Source organism: Canariomyces notabilis, assembly GCF_033297395.1.
Source record: "Canariomyces notabilis strain CBS 508.74 unplaced genomic scaffold N656scaffold_13, whole genome shotgun sequence".
Taxonomy (NCBI): Eukaryota; Fungi; Ascomycota; class Sordariomycetes; order Sordariales; family Chaetomiaceae; genus Canariomyces; species Canariomyces notabilis.
This window is the reverse complement of record NW_027041835.1, coordinates 611,550-625,674: the sequence shown is the minus strand read 5'-3', so window position 1 is coordinate 625,674 and position 14,125 is coordinate 611,550. Positions and strand designations below refer to the sequence as shown.

Sequence of the window (14,125 nt, the reverse complement as noted above, 5' to 3'; positions counted from 1 at the left end):
GAGGAATTGGTAAGGGTGGTCCGTGTTCGACAGCCAATTTACGGGGGTTTAGCTTAATAAAATACCCGTGTTTTTGAAAGCCAGTCTGTAGTTAAACGTTCTGATACAGTAACTAGAAGGATTAGAGTGTGAATTTAAGATCGGACCGTGCCGGGTCGGCTGCTGGAATCGCTCTGTCCCAGGAGCCGACATGCATGACCATGATGACCTTGACTGGCGCTTGTCTTGTCCCGTATGTACCTTCTGGTTCAGAGTCTTGTTGGCTGCTCTTCTCCCTGCCAAAACGGTTGCGAGAGGAACGCCTATTGGGTGCAGTGTTTGGCATGCGATAAGGTATAATACTGTAGTGTGCTACGCAGTACAAGTACAACAGGCTATAGCATGGTGAATATGGTGGGATGGACAGAAGCTTGCATGGCCGGACTCATCCAGACATGGAAAAGGAGCTAGAACGCTCGTGGAAGGCGCAATTATGGTATCATGCTCCTTGGTTGAAGAAAAAAACAAGAAAACAACGCCGCTTGCACCTTGGGGCTGCCCAGAATGCGGAAAATTACCACCAGAAACGCCATCCCATGATGCCGGAGAAAAGAAAATGGAAAACGCCATGCTACATGCTATGCTCCTGAATAAGCTGCTCTCTGTTTTTCTCCAGATTCTACCACTCAAGGCCCATCCACCCATAGCCGCCGTCGACGTTGACCCAGTTCCCGTCCTCCATGGCGCTCTCCCAGCCCATCATGACGGCCAGCAAACGGCAGCCCACAGCGCTGACGGCACAAACAACCACGTCGCTCGCATCGGCCAGCACCGCCAGGTCCATCATGTAGGCGCGCCCAACCAGGCTCCTAAGCCGGAGGGTTTCTGCAGTCGGTGCTGGCAACGACGATGCGGATGCCGATACAGCACCGCCGGCGACCGCCTGGGACGACGCCGACGCGGCCGTCGGGCGCCGTGATGACGTGCCGAGGTTCCAAAACATGGCAGCGAAGAAACCGCCCTCCCAGCCAAACGTCTCGTCGACAAACTTGTGCATCACGGACCGGTCCGGCGGGTTGGTACCGGTGGCCTTTTGTTGGATGGCTTGCTTGCTGGCGAGCTGGATGCGCTCCTGCGCGCGGCTGGCGCCCGCCAGCTCGGCGCTTTCGTACGTCATGGGGTCGTCGGACGCGACAACGACAAAGCTCTGCGCCTTGGCCGCCTTGTCCTCAGCGCCAAACGGCCCCGTGCGGTTGAGCCTGGCCTCGATCATGTCGCGCGCCGTTTCGCTGTACACGTTGAGTGGAATGTACGATTGCCGGTACTGGTACTCGAGCGGATGGAGGTCGCCCCGGCGGATGTGCACGCCAATCGCCAGCCCGTGCCGCTGGCCTCTGGTCTTGGGCACTATCCTCTTGGCCAGCAGGTCGCGGACACGGGAATCAACGTAGTTGCCATCGTCCTTGTTTAATCGGAAGAGGGCTTCGTAACCCTGGCGGGCCAGGGCGAACTGCCTCTCTCGAAGGGCTCGCTCGTGCGACTCGGATGACGAGGTTTCGAACTCCTTGATGAAGCTGTCATATAGCACATCGACCGTCGCAGCAGATGCTACCAGATGTCGGGCCTGCCGTGGACACGGGAGGATCTCGTGACCTGAAGGTGCAGCACAATCTGGATCAGGTGGCGGCTGGAAGATGGCCGTGTACTTCCCATACGACCATCTGGTATCGTCAATGAAAAAAGCTCGCCCCTCCTCTTGGGCCAGGCCGTACGCAGTCCACAACATCATGAGCGTCTTCCCGAGGCCGGCGTCGTTTGACTCGAGGACAAATGTGAGGCTCTTCTTGCATCCAGGCTTCTCGGTGCCTTCTTCCCTGACCACACCGACCCGGGCTGTGGGAGAAGGAAGATAGCCAGCTGTTTGAGCCTCCTGGACATCGATAAATCCGTGGTCGGTCGCGTCTGAGAAACCCAGAGACATATGTTGCAGTCCAATCCCTTCAGACCGCAGTTGGCGAGCCCGCGACGCTACTTGGTGGCATCTGACGCACATATCCGCGTACTGACTCATGGTTAGGGGAAAGCCGGAGCCTGCCGGAATAGATACCGTCCACTTTGCCCTTCCTCGATGGTCGGTTATGACGATCGGAGTTGGGAAATCTGGCGGGTCCTTTTGCGATACCATGCTGACTTGATCCACAGTCCCTGAGAGTGGTTTTACCACCGGGGGCTGAGGCACTGTTTGGGGCGGCGTCGTGACGGGCTCACCGAAGAGCCAGGTGAAAAATACCAGGGAGACATAGAAAACCAGAAAGATGCTGGATATTCGGATGGCATAACGGGCAAGTCTGAGCGGGGTAATGCCGCCACACAGGCCACGGTTTGCCTTCTTCAAGGGCGGAGAAAGTGATGGCAGTCCCGGGGACGGGGGCGGTGAGAATACCAAGTGGTTGAAGTTAAAGCGCGATGATGTTGAAGAGAGGGGTCCCCGGTCATGGTTGTAAGACGCGGCTCTGCGGAGGTTGATTCGGGGGGGTGAGACGACTACTTTGGTATGTGATCTCCTGCTGAGGTCAAGAGTTGGCGGCATGTTGAGGAAAGAGACCCGGAGGTTGTCGATATCCGGGTCGCGGAAAGAGTGACAATGGAAGAAGAATGTCGATCGGAAGAAACGAAAAGGAAGGCGCCCAGTCCAAGAGGGTGCTGCGGCTCGCCGGCACACTCGATGTACTCTTCGTGGCTAACAGACGATGGACGGGCGAGTTGACGCTGATGCCAGGCGGTTTGGCCACGGCGATCTCATATGGCAGAGCGGAGCCGGTTCGGGTATCGATCCAGTCGAAACGGTTGAGAAGTGGAATGTGGTCGGTAGGGAGAGATCATGGTCAGAACACGCATGGAATTATTTGAAGGGTCCAGGACAGCGCAGACGACTCCGAGGTCGAGGCGAGTCGGGATTGAAAATCGTCAAGCCTGGATCGGCAGCCCGCCAATATGACCCTTTATACACGCACCATGTGCCGTGGCGCCGTGCAAGGTCCGAGAAGTCGAGGACAGTGGTGAGAAGGTGGCAGGGCGGATTTCCGGGTCCAGCAGAAAGATCGGCGCCCAGAGGCAAGTTCTGGCTCCAGGTTCTGCTATGGATTACTGTACCGGTAATGGGTTCATAGAGTGCACTGAGTTGGTAATTCCGTGGTAGTATCCCTTGAACTTAGGCAAACGGCGGGAGTTGGGCAGTGCGAGCCTGGCGACGATCGCGCAACGCTCTGCTGGCGCGTGGCAGCTCAAAGTCAAACGGCCACCGAAGGAGGATCCAGCTCTACACGCCGCTTAGCAGAAAGGCGGACTCGTTTCCCATATATGCCTCCACCGCTACTCGGTAGTTAGCTCCGAAATTGAGAGAAGTGAGTCCGACGGAGGCTGCGGTGAATTATCAACATATGTTGGCTTCTTTCTGATGAGATTGTAACCGACGGCCGGAGCTACTTTCAGCGAAGCGAGGTAATGAATCGGGCATAGGCAGATGGGTTCCTCCCTCGTTCATAGTTCATACATCCGAGTAAGAAGGGGACGCGGACGAGGAAAATGCAACTTCAAACAAATCTTCAATCGCATCTCCAAATCCGCTCGAGAGCCTATGCTGATGTCACAAGTCACAACCATTCAACTGAGGCCCGTGGACGGCACAAGGTATGAATGAATAATCACGCGCTCTCTCGAGTGCACACATGATGGACAGGAGGCGAGAAGGAAAATGGATCGCCGAGGCACAGTGGAGTGTCGATCCTATGCACCTCTTCGCTCAGGGGCTGAACCCTCTCAATGGCCCACTGCATTCCCGTCTCTCCGGCGCATGGTTGCGAGAGGCGATGAGCGCAACTGTAAAAACGTAGGCGACATACCCCACCTTTAGCTTGAAGTGGCATGGCAGTTCTTGACCCCAGAAGATCCGGAGACACAAGACCTTAGGTACCCGCCTATGTACTCCGAACTGAGTACCTAACTCAAACGTGATGTTTCCATGATGTGGCAGTCTACACTACACTACAAACACAGGATCCGGGATTTCGAGCGGGATCATCAAAGCTGACGGCATCACCCGGGCCTTGCGCTGCTCGAACCGGGAAAACGGCAGACGGAGAGACGGGATAACTTATAAGGTTATTGGTGGAGCTGGCGGATTGTGATTGCTGCTGCACCAAACAGCCGGTTGATGCTTGCGGGTTGCAGGGTCTCAGGGTTCGCGCACAGCGGGGCAGCAGCCGATCTTCATTGCAACCCTGGTCAGGTCTGAAACGCGCTAAAGTCGGGGCAATCACCCAATTGGCACGCGGGGAATGTCACCTCATCCAGCAGGTCGGCGACATCCCGTTGAGAGCTCAGAGCACGGTCGGTTTCCGTAACTATCCGTAAGTTACAGGTTTTGGTTCGTCATCACCCTATAGTTCCATGGTAATCACCTTACGAAGCTCATCCAAGGTCTAAAGAGAAAAGCATGCAATAGGGAGGTACGAATGTGTATGTACGTGTGTAGGCATTCAGTGTCAGCTTTTCCCAAACACTGGAAGTGAGGATATTACAAGTTGCGAGGGTGGCCCGCACATGGCTCCCCGGTAACATTATTCAACTGGCGAGGTCACCACGGCGCATACGTAGCCGTACGAAGTACGAAGTAGGTACTGTGCAGTGGTTGTCTAGGAACGGGTTCGAACTTTGCCCTTTGGTCGATGACATCGGCTGCAAGGAGGCGTTGAAGCACAAGCAGCCTCCGGGGTTCCTCCTTCCTTTTTGCGTAACGTTACAGTACGAAGGTAGTGTACCGGAGAGGGAGAGCTTTTCCAAGGAATCGGGCCTGCTCTCGCTCAGACCGTGCGGTTGCTCGGCCAGGCATCATCATCAGCGATTTTTTTTCTCCGTCACAAACTGTCTTTTAGGAAGCGAAGCTAAGCTGTAGCAATTGCTGCGGTAATCGCCTGACTCATTCTCTCATGCTCCGTTATGACATTACACTACTACGGATGAATGATGCTGACAATGAAACCGGCACGTAACGTTCGGGCAAGTCTCCTAGACGGGCCGGCCCGGACGTTGGGACTCGGCACCGCAATTTGCTCCGGGATCCCCACTAAAATACAACTTCGGCCCGGCTCAAGACGGTCAACACCAACTCTTAGCGTCCGTGTGGCATACTGGGCCACCTTCATTTTACTGAAGTGTTGATTATACTGAAGCTTCCACAGCTTGAACGACACTCCTTGCTCAACCAACCTTGGACGAAGTATGTATGTACTGTATGTATTTGAGCACAGACAAGAGACCCCATATACTTCATTGGGGCTGCCGCCAGGATAATTAGACACATAACGTTTACCGCCTATTGGAACAACCGCTGTTTGGAACAACCGCTGTTTGCAACAAACGCCTTCCTGCTAAGATTTGTGTTGTGTCATGAAGCACGACATGGACCCGAAGAGTTGCATTAAGGTACATATGCGCCGTCCCGTCCCAAGATCCAGCACGGACAGAGCATATTGTATGTAGTGCATGAATGTACATAGCCGCTGACTCGAGCGGCCCCCTGTCTCCACCGATCCAGGGCAGCACAGCGGTTCACAATGCGTCTAGACACCAGAGATGAGCCATAAACAGGATGGAGTGATAAGACGACCAGATCCCATCAAAGTATCTGTAAACTTCTGCGTCCGTGGCGAGGTTCATTCATTCTGCAGTGTTCACCTTTTCCCCTCCAGGATCCCAACGTCCGCGTAGGGAATTACCGGGTGCCTGTCTGCCTGTGTGTCCCTCCCGGGCTCGAGACGCAAAGCACCAAATCCGACACTCTACATCTACCGGTTTCTACTCACTCCTTGACAAGACACTATCCCGGTCCGGCAACCGCGGACGGGAGCTGCAGATCCCTCACAGGTGCGGCAACCACACATCAACTCAACGAGACTGGACGGAAACTCAAAACAGTCAGACGGTCAACCAGACCAAGAACGTTTAGAAATATTCTTCTTGCTTGCTTCATCCCATTAATTAGCCAGACGGACTTTTCTTCGTCGCCTCATGGTGTCATTCCCATCACCATCACCATCACCATCTCACCCTCCCTCCCTCTCTTAACGCAGTAATGGTATTGTACAAATACAGTTGCTCTCCGCGGAGCTAAAACCAAAAGGGCCAGACGGCCCGGTCCCGAGACCAAAGGCTTTTTATAAAAATGAGAAAAGAATGAACGAAACAGAACCACAGAGAAAAGTCCATCCCACAAGCCAAGAAGGATCGATCGATCATGAAAAACAAAAGGGAGAAAAAGCTTCGGGTATAAGACAACAGTAACGAACAAGTCCAGCCAAGACGAGAAAACGATAAGCGAGAAAACGCAAGACAAAAGAAGACGAATCCTCCCAACCACGCACTCCTCAAACTCCTATATTGAGGATTCTACACCCTCCCGCAAGTCGCAAGTCACATCACTCCACCATGGAAGCTTGCCCTGCCCATCAGTCCCACCAGACAAAAACCATCCACCAACCAATTCTCACACCTCCATAGCCATCGACTTCTGCAACTCCGACACAAACGACGTCCTTTGCTTAGACAGGAGCTGGAGCTGGATAGGCGGGCTGGGGGGCTGGCCTGCCGCGGATGGTGGCGACGGAGAGAACTGCTGCTGCTGCTCCTTGCGGTCCCGTTGTTGTTCGGGGGAGACAGGGGCGATTCTGACGCTGCCCCTGTTGCCGCGAATGAGCTGGCCACTCTCAACACGGTCCTGAATCATCTCGTCGAGCATTCGGCTCATTTCATCAACGCTCCGTGTCCGGCTTCGGAGCTGTGACACTTGCCTCAGCAGCGACGGCGCCGGAGGGCTCCCCGTGGGCGCCGGGCCCGGGTTGCTGTCGAGGATCAGCGACGTGCGCACCTCTGGCGATCGCATCTCGGGGGACCGCACCTCGGCCCGCGAGTCGACCCGGTCGGCGTGATCCCGCGATCTCGCCGCGCTGCGCAGCGCCGTGAGCATTCGGTCCTTGTCGTCGAGCCGGGCTCGGAGCTCGGCGATCTCGGCATCCTTCTCCTTGAGAAGCGTGGCCACGCTGTGGTCCTCACCAACCATGATCCCCTTTCCTGCTGACAGCCCGATCGAGGTGCGCGACGAGCTAGCGCGGCGCGCTTGGAGGAGACGCTTCTCCAGTGTCTGGATGTATCGGTTTTTGTCGGCAAGATCCGCTTGCAGCGCACGGTTCTGTGCCGCAAGCGATGCTGTTCCGTCCCCAAACTCGCCCATGCTATCCTCGTCATCCACGGCGGCGGGCGGCTCCAAACCGCCAGACGAGCGATGGCCGGCGGATTTGCGGCCAATTGTCGAAGCCGCTGAAGTTGTGGACGCGGTCCTTTCGAGGCTCAGCGTCCCTCCATTAGAGGTGGCCATGGAAGACCGGATAGACCCTTGCGAATACCTGGGGTGGATGCCGAGGGCGCTGAAGGACCCACTCGCATTGACCCCTATTGACTTGGAGCTGAGGATGAGCCGATTGAGGTGGTCTATCCTCTCCTTCAACGCAGTCCGAGCCAGCTGCATCTCTAGCATTTGCTCCTCGTGGCGCTGCTCGGCTTCCCTCTCTCTGGCCCTCTCTTCTTCCGCATCCCGTTCCTTCTCCTCCTCCGCTTCTTTCTTACTGTTGTTCTTGGCCTGAGCTTCCAGTTCCTTCCGGAGCTGCATGATCTCCATCCGATAGCGCTCGAGCAATACTCTTGCTCCACCATCTCCACCAGGGCCTAGAGACTCCTCGGCGCGCTTTGCGTGGCTGACGATGCTGTTTTTGGCTCGAGAAGCGAATTTCAGCGTGTTGAGCGTCTCGTTGGTGTGGGTGTTTGCGGATGCAGTGCTCCCGGCAGCGCCAATCTGGATGGTGCAGAGGATGCTGACAAGCGAGTTGCCCGATAGTGCTCCTTGCAGCAACCTCGTGAGCTTGCTATCCCGATAGGGCAAGTGCTTCCCGTCCTTATCAGCGGTTTTTCCGTCCTTGTCTTTTTGCTCGGAGAGCTTGGCAATGACCGTGCCCAGCGTGAGCAAGCTCTTGTTGATATGCGAGCCTTCCTGGCGCCGCTCTTTAGACTCGGCAGCCTTTTCCGAACCAGCCAAGTCTATCAAACTCAGCGTGGAAACGCGAACGCCGCCTGGCGGAAGGCCTTGGCGTCTGCTGTCCCCAGCAGCATTACCAGGAACACGCTCCCTGCTCTCCACGACAATCTGGACAACCGCGTGGCTCCGCGAACTCCTGGCGTTGAACTGGGTGCTCGCTGTCCTACGTGCCTGGTCGCCACGGGCAATTACACGCAGGAGCTGCGTCGGGCTCTGCACAATCTCCTCCTTGAGAGGACTCGCATAAACCCCGCGTTTGCTGTCCTCCCGAAGCTTGATCTCCTCCTGTTGCTGGCTTGCACCCCCGACGCCATTTCCCGTAGGCATGCTTAGCAGATCGTGGATCCTCTCGTTGTAGATTTCCAAGTAGCTGACGCGGAGCAGGAACTCTCGGGACGGAGTCTCACGGATGTACGAGAAGATGTCGGTTATGGCGAGAGGAATCACGCCGGGGGAGGATGCTGTGCCCTGCATCGAAAACGTCTTTCCAGTGCCTGTCATGCCGTAGGCGAAAACGGTCCCGTGGTACCCCTCCATGACCCTTCGCACTAGCCGCTTAGCGATATGGTCGTAGACTTTGGCGTTGTCGTCATGCGTCGTGAAAACATTATCTGCAATATGACGGTCAGTTGGGTTGCACAGGGGACATTCTGCACGCCGGTCTTACCGTAAAAGTAGTCACCCCCTTCTTTTCCCCGATAGGAAATCAGGGACTTTCTTCCGTCAACCATCCATTCTCCATCCGCCTTGTTCTCGTTGCCAGCGGCATCGGGCCGCACTCTGACACTGACAACCACATTTCCCTTGCCGTCCGCCTTGGAGTTACGCTTTCCGCCAGTCGAGGCATCCGACCTTTGCTGCATCGCGTCATTGACATCGTCGTACTGGGTTGCTGAGGTAGAGTACGAGTCTTGTGCGGAAGAGCTGCGACTCTGCGGCGGGGACGAGATACTTATTAGACCATCGGAATTCCTCGTGCCTGCCGGTCGAGATACTAATCTGCCCTCGCCGGTGCCGTTGAGCAAGCTTGGTGTCCCACTCGAGAATTGATATGTAGGTGTGGTTGGTGTCTTTAATTTTCGCGAAGGGGCGCTGGTGGATAAGGGACTTGGAGGGAGGCTGGATACCCGACCATCAGAACGGGGCGGCTGAGGGAAAGAATTGATGCTGACGGTTTTCCGTATTGTCTTGCCAGCGGCGTTGACGCCCGAGACCGACCTAGGCTGAGGAAGTGCTCCGGTTGGAGCCGGCAAAGCAGGAGGAGGAAGTAGGGTTGTAGAGGGAGCCCGGCGACCTGTTCTGGGAGATGCTGATACTGACCGGCTCGAGGGTATTGCCAAGCCGCCAGTGCTCTTTCTTGTTTTGACCACGGGGAGCGCGGGGAGGGCTCCTGCTGGTGGACCGTTCGATGGCCGGGAAGGCCTTGGAATTGCTGTCGACATCTCTGTGTTGTCCCCGGCCAAGTCGTTGAAGGATGGGTCAGAACAGAACGCGACTAGCAAATCCTGGCTGCACTAGAGGAAATTCTCGAACCCGGGGACATTCATCAGCATTATTGCAAAGGGTACGCCGGAGAGATGGCGCCAAATATCGACTTTGCTCGAGTATTCTGTAGCGATTTGCTGGGAGCTACGATAAAAGAATGTCGTTGCTGTGGTTGTCGGGCCGCTTTGGTCGGGACCTAAATCGAGAAGCTGGAGTGCGCGAGCGAAATGCGGTAATAGAAGTGGCTTTCGAAACGACTGAGAAGAATCGAAAAAAAAAAAAGAAAGAAAGAAAAAGGACGAGATACAATGCAGCAAGCTAAGGTTGCACCGAGGGAACGAAAGTTGTGTTGTTTCGGGGTTACGGATAGCGTGATGGCTGCGCTATGCCGTTTGGTGTTCGGCTCTCCGCAAGGTATCCAGGAGGCACAGGCGGCGGATGGGAGAGAAAACGAGGATTAGACGCGTTGTCAACCCGTCTCTTCGGGTCTCTGAGTGGTTTTTTTTTTTTTTTTTTGGCGCGGCGAGCAACAAGCAGATTATCTCGGTCAGGTCGGATCCGAAAGTGGCGTCGAATCAGAGCGTTGAAAGGAGGGATATTCGGACAGGTCGAGTCGTCGAGAGTGTGGTGGCGGGGAGACCAGTTAGTGGGCCTGAGCAGCTTCCAGTCCAGCCCTGGCGTCTATAAACCTAATCTTAGACGCCAAAGTCGACAGCCCAAGCACCATGCTAAGTAGTTGAAACGAGCGGATGACCGGTATGCAGAATTCGGGTCTGGTCGCGGTTGAGCGGCTGGTGATCAAGCGAAACTAGCGACTGGCGACTGGCGACTGGCGACTGGCGACTGGCGACTGGGTGAGAAAGATCGTCGCTGGGAAACGATCGAGGGGTGAACAAATGGAAGAGAATGAAGTTCGAGACTCGGCGGGAATTATTGCGTGCTAAAGCTACAATGAGTGCCCGACTACCTAGTTGGGGGAATTTGCAGCCGCGTGAATGAGGGCGCATCAAGCAAGCCTCCAGCTCTTTCGAAGCGCAAAATGCCCTCACGGCGCGATGATGGTTGTTGTGAGATGGGATGAGCGACCAGGGACGAACAGGTGGGCGATGTTTTCCCTTTTCCCCAATTTACAACCTCACAGCAACGGCAACGTTAACGATGGATGCCCCTGTCCCCTTGCTTCCCCGGGCCCCCTTTCTGTTATCTGCTTGGCTATCCAGAAATTTGAGCCTGATGGACCCTGCTCCAACGAGGTTGGATCGTTGCCTTTTTCGCAAGAAGCAATTTGAGCACGCAGCATCGCCGAGCTCTTGGTCTTGCAGGGATCGGCAACCGGGGCCAACATTAATTAAGCCTGTTTGGGAGAGGTTCGGCTTGGCAATACGGGCAGGCCAGGGGTTTTCATCACACACAGCGGCAACGCAATTGGTCCCTGGGTCAGGAGGCTTTTTCCTTTCCAGCTCACAATGGCTTGACGGAAGCTTGGACGTGTGAAGCACAATCCTTTGCAAACAACCCCTTGCAAGTACTTTGTGTACCTACAATTATAAGAGAACAGTCGCCATCATCATGAGAAACTTGAGAGCTTCTTGCCTTGTTTCTCAGCAGATGGACATAGAGACTCTGCTCTCCAAGTTTTCAATACCTAACGTACCCTGTGCTCCGCAGCTAAAGCGGGGTCTAACGAACTACCAGTTAAGCCAGTGCTTCAGCTTCCAGGTTCTTACTACACACTGTGTAAGTACTGCACAGTACAATACCTTATACATACAGATGGCGCAGCTATTTGCCTAACATGGAACGCTGACTGTCCATGTCAATTGGCTTTCAAGAACTGCCTACACCTCTGCGACGCATTCTTCCTACGCTCATTTAGCCAACACCTAGGCTAACTGCAGTCGACCCTATACTTTATAGCCTAGGCTCAGTCTCCACTTGGAGTGTGTTGAATGCCTGTGCTTCCGTTCCGGCCGGTGGCCCTTTGCGCTATCGCCTTTGCTTCCAGCCCGGTGAATCCTCTACCTAGCATGTAGCGTTCCTTGTCGTGATGTCGTCCGCTGGCACCCCTGGAAGTCGACATGGAAGTCGACATCTCGGTGAGGTCACTCTGTTTGATGCTGTTTGGCCGATTCATATAGATTGCGGCATATTGCCTCACCGTCCCGTTGCTGTGGCCGTCTGTCTGCTGCTACCGACGTTGGTTGCCGGTGATGGCCGTGATGTGCCTCCACTGGAACTCGCGCTAGGTGGGATACTCTTAACACCCATGGATAGCCCCCTGAATCTGCTATTACTGTAATGTACTGCACATACAGTATACTACGGTACATACGATACGTACGAAGTACATACAGAATATTGTAACAGCTTTCTGAGCTGACCCTCCCGCCTCCACTGCTACCGCGGCCGCCCGGGTTAACTGTATGTGCCTTATGTATGTACAGTACTGTACAATACAATACATATAAGTCGATTGCCCTTCTCGAGAGTCTTGACCAACCGTCCGACTGCACCAGCGAAGGAGCCGGGTCGAGGGATCCCAGTTCTTTGTTCAAAAATCTCTCAATGTCGGCGACAGCCTCAACCTGGCCCGGCTTGTCCTGACCTTGGATGCTATAAGTATGATGGCTTTTTGCTCTACGTCACGGTATTGGCACGTGTCTCCCACCGGGACATCGCCTGGGCAACTAGTCTTTTTGCGCTGCTCCCCCTTGCGTGGTTGGGGCGGGTTGTCTTCTCTTGGGAGGAGCCCGGCGCCGGCAATGTGAACTTGAACATGCTCAAGGCGTGGTACCAGCTGGTCGGTTTTTGCCCTTTGATTACTATGCTGTCTTCGCGATCGCCCGGACCATTTTGCTTTGGCTCGCGGTACCGGATGCGGGGCATGGGAGCCCTGTGGATGTGAGTGCTGGTGAAACTGATTCTTTGCTTAGAACATGAAACAGGTTGAGGTATGCACCCGCACGGGGGTCATGGTGTCAAGCATTGAAAGTGGCTGCGGCATCCGCATGGGCAGGAAACAACGTACGTTAGACACGATATCAAGGGGAGGGAAAGCCCTGCTACTAGTATTTGACCCCTCAACTTGCTAAAAGAGTGCTCTGGCTAGTGAGATACTATCATACTAGTACCGTGATCACACTAGTACTGGCAGCGAATTGGAAGCTCTGCTTCAAGGTTGGCATAATCCCGGGTTTCAATCCTCCAGACCAGAACTGATAGTGGTCTTTCGCATCAGCCATGTCACCAAAGAAACGGGTTAAATACCTCACCGAATTTGGAATATCCAAGTAACTCGTGGCAGATGCTGTTGCTTAGGTACAGTACCTTAAGTACTTACCTGGCTACCTACCTTCCCTGAGTCACAGCCTGAGGCTGTCCGTGATGTTTGTGAATGGCGGCGGGCTGCGTCTTTGATTGAGGGAGAGCATTACGGGACGTTTGGACCGTTCTGTCAAAGACAAGGAAGTCTTCTGAACAGGAAGGTCAGATATCTGATAAAGCTACATGTCTGGTCTGAAGACCTGGGACTGCGACGAGGATAACATAACATTACCTACCTAGGTACCTAGGCTTTTGCCGTCTGTACTGTATCATTCGGGATGTTGCTGTGCTTAGTCGACGGAAAGTATATAAGGGGGCAGCCAGCTCATATTATGATGATACTCTGATCATAATCAAATCATTATCTGAAGCCTGTTGAGGTACCTACTGCTTATGATCAAGAACCTACCTACAAAACCCCCCCCAGGGGCCATGTGTATGTAACTCAAATTCATAGTGACAATTGCCTATAGAACTTATGCGGATACTACCAGTAGGCTAGTAGGCTAGTAGGCAATCGCATTCACGTTTTTGGATGTAGACGGAATTCAAACCCAAGCCCCTAGAGTGCTCGGAAGCCGTTTCATCTAGAACGGACATCCACGGTCAATCAGAAGCAGGTGTTCTGCGAAGATACTAGTAGTACCTCATGTTCACGCTGTAACCTTTTGTAAGGTAAGTATGCATCAGACATTCCAAATCAACCTTCATGCTACCTATGTTAGCAAGACTACCACTTACTTTGGGCGCTGTGGTTGAATTTCTTTGGCCAGTTGGCATCACACCGGTGGCCGTCGTTCCAGTTTGATACTAGCCTTTATACGTTTCAAAGGCTGCGGGTGGCTCGCAAGGTACGTGACCTATAGGAAGACTCTTCTTATGTGCATCCTCCCAACTCGTCTAGAAGCGCCAAAGTGTTTCAAGACGTCATGGATCTTCCCCGGGTTTCTAAAACGGCGAGATCAGGTATGTACCTCAGGGGCATGACCTGATGTGCTTCTTACACTCCAGATAATAACTCACCCCTGTCGTTGATCAATTGACTCAGCCTGCCCCTCAGACACGGGACCTGCCGTGCTCTATCCGGGCGCGAAAACCTAGGTCTTTGAACCCTGTTCGCTTTGAAGTCTGAGCAAGCATGGAGCAACCCGCATCGAGCCAGACGGCCGAGGCTCCATCTAGATCCCGGGA

At 54.4% G+C, this 14,125-nt stretch overlaps 2 protein-coding genes across 2 annotated transcripts; both read right to left on the bottom strand.

Moving 5' to 3' along the window:
• Positions 1-658: 658 nt before the first annotated feature.
• On the bottom strand, positions 659-2,569 carry N656DRAFT_769120 (uncharacterized protein; the record flags this gene model as incomplete). The annotated part of the gene is made up of 1 exon (XM_064813676.1): positions 659-2,569. The coding sequence occupies one exon, from the start codon at positions 2,567-2,569 to the stop codon at positions 659-661; it is 1,911 nt and encodes a 636-aa protein (XP_064669551.1).
• Positions 2,570-6,523: 3,954 nt separating this feature from the next.
• Positions 6,524-9,567, bottom strand: N656DRAFT_710592 (kinesin-domain-containing protein; the record flags this gene model as incomplete). The annotated part of the gene is made up of 2 exons (XM_064811689.1): positions 6,524-8,736; positions 8,793-9,567. 2 exons carry the CDS (start codon positions 9,565-9,567, stop codon positions 6,524-6,526), a joined length of 2,988 nt encoding a protein of 995 aa, XP_064669550.1.
• Between the last annotated feature and the right edge of the window lie 4,558 nt (positions 9,568-14,125).